Source organism: Apium graveolens, chromosome 10, assembly GCF_009905375.1.
Source record: "Apium graveolens cultivar Ventura chromosome 10, ASM990537v1, whole genome shotgun sequence".
Classification (NCBI taxonomy): Eukaryota; Viridiplantae; Streptophyta; class Magnoliopsida; order Apiales; family Apiaceae; genus Apium; species Apium graveolens.
In genome coordinates, this window is record NC_133656.1 from 194,063,683 (window position 1) to 194,068,362 (window position 4,680).

The 4,680-nt window shown below is 38.1% G+C and overlaps 1 protein-coding gene across 1 annotated transcript; it reads right to left on the reverse strand.

The window, feature by feature from the left end:
- Positions 1–879: 879 nt before the first annotated feature.
- On the reverse strand, positions 880–2,670 carry LOC141691532 (uncharacterized). Its single transcript, XM_074496262.1, has 2 exons — positions 2,149–2,670; positions 880–2,004 (listed from the first exon to the last, which is right to left on the reverse strand). The coding sequence occupies exons 1-2, from the start codon at positions 2,668–2,670 to the stop codon at positions 880–882; spliced, it is 1,647 nt and encodes a 548-aa protein (XP_074352363.1).
- Between the last annotated feature and the right edge of the window lie 2,010 nt (positions 2,671–4,680).

A 4,680-nucleotide genomic window follows, 5' to 3' on the forward strand; every position in this document is an offset into this window, starting at 1 on the left:
TGTTTGACCCCCATCAGATCATACGATCTGTGCATTAGGGTTAATCGGTTGCTGGTGAACCCCATCAGATGTAGTGATCTGTGCGTTGGGGTCGGCCGTCATGTTCATCGGATCATTCACAGTTTGGTTCTCCATCGATCTGTTACTCAACAAAACAAGCAGATACAGATGTATCAGTCACAGATGTATAAAAAAAATAGCTTTAAGATTGTGAATACAATTTGTGATTAATACATATAAATCAAATAAGTGTGTGTGTGAGTAAACGAAATCAAACAGAGAAAGAAAGGATATAAATAAAGGGAGATCCTCGAGTCTAGTTGAAACTGTCTCCTTAAAGCTATTTCGCCTCTCACCGTATGTGCGAGTCGATAGCCTCCCAGGATAAAACGAGATACTAGTATAATCGATAGATCAAATATACTCTCAACGAACTTGAACTAAGCCCGAGAACTATCACTTGAATATTGGAAAAATTTAAGACTAAAGAGACCGAGAATGAAAGAGATGACTCTTATTTCCTCGACTTAATAAAACTGATGCCCTAAGACTCTATTTATAAAGAGAGGCTTGAAAGGACTTGTTTTTTTTTCGATGTGGTGCAGGGTATTTATAAGAAAAACTAAGGAATAGGTTTGTGCTACTCTCGATGTGGTACAAAACCACTTTTCATATTAAAAGGTAAAACTTTGGAACATCAGTTCTCATTCACCTTTTACTCATTTTGAGCGTGTAAATATGCGTTGGAATCCCCTCGAAGAGGAGAATACGTTCCAATAAATACACACCACTAATATATAATGTGTCTCACTCATATAGAGTCTCAAAATAATTCACAACTTAGTCTAAAATACTAAGTTTGTCCAACAGTTCATTCCACTAAACAAGCTCATCCATGTTTTTCGACTCTGATGACACACTTGCACAGACCTGTTCATGTGCAAATTTGAAGTCATCTATACTCAAGGGATGAAGATCAGAAGCACTATGTAGTACATGTGAAGGTCTTTTTTCCGCTAATGCCAAAGCCCGTTCCTTCTCTTCTATTTCCAAAAGTTCTCTTCTAGGGCAATGAGCAGTTGTCATGCAAAGTTCCTTTAAATCACTATCTGAATAACCATCAGTCATACTAGCTACTGTTTCGAGACTAACCCCATATCCTAAATCTTCCTTGGCCAATATTACTCTTAGAATTTTCTCCCTGTTTGTGGCATCGGGAAGGTTTACCATTAACCTTCGGGGAAGCCTTCGAATAACAGCCTCATCAAGATCAAAAGGCCTATTGGTTGCTGCAAGTACCAGTACGCGTTCCTTATCTTTTGTACACAAGCCACCCCAATTTACCATGAACTCATTTTTTATCTTTCGCATTGCTTCATGTTCTTTATCTCCGCGCCTTCCTAACATGCTATCTACCTCATCAACAGAAAAGACACTTGGCGATAATTTACTAGCAAGGGTAAAGACAGCTTTGACATACTTTTCTCCGTCACCCAACCGTTTTAAAGTAATGGTTGACATGGATATATTGATGAAGTTTGCACCAGCCTCGGTTGCAACAGCTTTTGCAAGCATAGTTTTACCTGCGCCAGGAGGTCCAAAAAGCAATATCCCCTTGCAGGGCTTTGCCAGCTGTCCTTTGGAGAACAATTCAGGCCTTTGAAGAGGTAGCATTACCAATTCTTTCAACGCATCCTTAACATCTTCCAAAGCGCTAACCTCATCAAAAGGTACACCAATGTCGTTGGAAGGAATAACTTGGCTAAGCAATCTCTCCTCAAATTCATTTTCAGGAGCTATGTCCATGAGTGATTTCTCCAAAGTCTTGGTTTCATAATTTAGAGTCCTTAAAAGGTCGAGCCCACAGCTTATACTTTTACTAGATAGCACATGTTTGACATTTCCGGCAGGAAGTTGCACGAAGTGATGACTTAGAGCAAATGTAACAACTTGCTCTACGTCTTCACTGCTCAAGACTTTTCCTTCTTTTGTTGATCCACTGATCTGCGGACATTCAAATCCAAGGCCATTTAACACCTTACGAATGCTAACAATATTGGACTCCAAATTAAAAGTCCGTAAATCCCGATCCAGAATTTCCTTCCAGCCTGCAAGTTACACTTCATCCCGAGGAATCTGTACAGATACCTCGGCTGGAAATAGGCGGGTCAGTCCTTGCCTCATTGTTTCATTGCTCCCATTCTTCGTAATGTACTGAGGTCTGGAACCACCCCCAAGCTGCAAGTTCTCCTTCTGATTGTCCATTTGAGTATGTGAAGCAATCACCACAGCATATCCCGGAAAATTTTTAAGCTTAGTCTCGAGAGATGCATATGCCGCAGGATAGTCCATTAAAGTCTTCTCTATGTCTTTTAAAAAAATGATCAATGGACCAGTTTTACATTGCTCCAAAGCAACCTCAAAGATTTCATCAATAGCAGATCTGTTTCGGGAAGTGTCTCCACCAGCCTGATATGCATTTGCCTGAGGGGGTAAAACACAGGTCATGTTAGCCGGCTGTATACCAATCGGATATGCTAGCATGCGTTGCTCAGACATTGATCCATATCCATCAATACTGAAAGTGGTTTTTAGTGCTTGAGAGCCCAATACAGAAAAGAAAGCTTGATTTGCTGGAAAAATCTTTAAGCTTAGTCTCGAGAGATGCATATGCCGCAGGATAGTCCATTAAAGTCTTCTCTATGTCTTTTAAAAAATGATCAATGGACCAGTTTTTGTTAGTCCATTAACAATGTGACAAGAATTACAGAAGGAGGGTTGAATGGAATTCTTGAAACTTTTTCTTGAAATAAAATGTTCTAACTCAAATATAAATATAAGTGTATTGATTAGCACAATGCGGAATAAAACTTAAGTGAATCAAAATACAAGTAATTAAAAACAAGAGTCTTTAAAAACTTTCTGGTGGATTTGAATGATTCCACCGGAGATATATATTATATATCGAGAGAACCCTGTGTGCAAGAATGCTCACAGCTGCTTACAAATATTGACCTACTGAGAATACAGAGAAATGCTAAGAATTCTGCTTACAAATGTTTCTCACTTTTTGTATCTCAGATTACTTGTTTCTATTTGCTACTTCTTGGTTTATATATTACCAAGATTACAAAGTCAAAAGACAGGATCATTATAAAAACTATCGGGTCTAATACTTTGCTACTTTGTTCTCTATTACCCAGTTAATAAGCTTCCTCATTCCATTTGCATACACTTCGACACATGTAACTATGCTGTCACTGTCAACTGATATTTGAATTCTTTATCCATTGAGTACATGATCATCCATCGAGTTTATGATCATCCGTTGATGGCTTTATTGATCATCCGTCGACTGCTATATTGAACATCCGTTGATAGCCATTTGATCATCCGTCGATGGCTTTGTTAATCATCCGTCGGTAGCTATTTTGGCACTTGACTTCAATTCATTTATGCAGAATTAAAAGACATCATCTATGTACAATTAATCAACCTATTCTGCATATCTAGTTAAAGTTAACATGACTTATATGCTACTACAGAATATATACAAAGGTGTATGCAGAAATGTGCTACATACTTATTATTACATAAGCTACTCACTCAATGGATAATAAGTCATCATCTGTTGGGACTATAATAAGTTATCCGTCGGGACTATAATTCTTATCCATCGAGTGCTACATTATTTCACTAAGTAAAATCTACATGGGTGTTTTGTTCATGTAATCATCAAGTACACAACATGTGCACAACAATCTCCCCCAATTTATGTCTACTGGAATTGTAGCCATAAATTAAGAGATACTTGATGATAACAACACACCCTAAACATACAACTTTAAAAGAAAGTAGATAATACTGAAAAGTGCTTCAAATAACAAAATGTACAAAGTTTAGCTCACAGTCATTTTCAAGATGCTCCTCTAGCCTGAGCAGATTTATCTAGTTCCTTGAAAATCTGGATCTTCTTCCAAGCTTTCTGTTGTTTTCTCCAATCTGATTTTGGAGCTGTCTGTGGAATTCTAGTTCATCATATTCTGAGAGATTTAGCTTTCCTTGCATTTCCAAAAGAGTCTCATTGCTAGAGATACTCAATTGGTCTTCCAATATGAAGAATCTTCTCACACCTTTGTCATCAATGAACTCCATCAGCCAGTAGGGCCTTAGATGCACTCTTCTCCCTGTATAAGGGATGATTAGAGTCTTTGGGAATGCATCTTTAGCTCTAACACTCCTTAGTTCTTCAATCTTCTTCAATACTAGTCTTCTTGCAGTGACATTAAACCCAAAGTTCTTCTTGAAGGATGAATAAACTTTAATCAGTACAGCTTGGCTCTTTTGAAGAATCCTGTGAAGTGGCCACTGAATCTCCTTTCCTCCTTTGTACTTGAACACTAACCTTTCATGTAGGTTTATGTATGCATCAATACCTCTCACTTCATCTAGTTCATCCAGATAGAGATTTATATCAGAAAATTCTTTGATGTCACACAAGTACAGATAGTCTCCCCTATTGACTTTGGGCTGAACTTTGACTATAAATTTGGATTTGAGAGGTGACAGCTTCACTTTCTTGACTGCTCTTGACTTTGTCCTTTTTGGCTTGCTAAGGATTGGTAGATTGAAGTCTGGAATTGGCATGTTCTCCCATTCTATTGGCTCATCCTTGGGCAT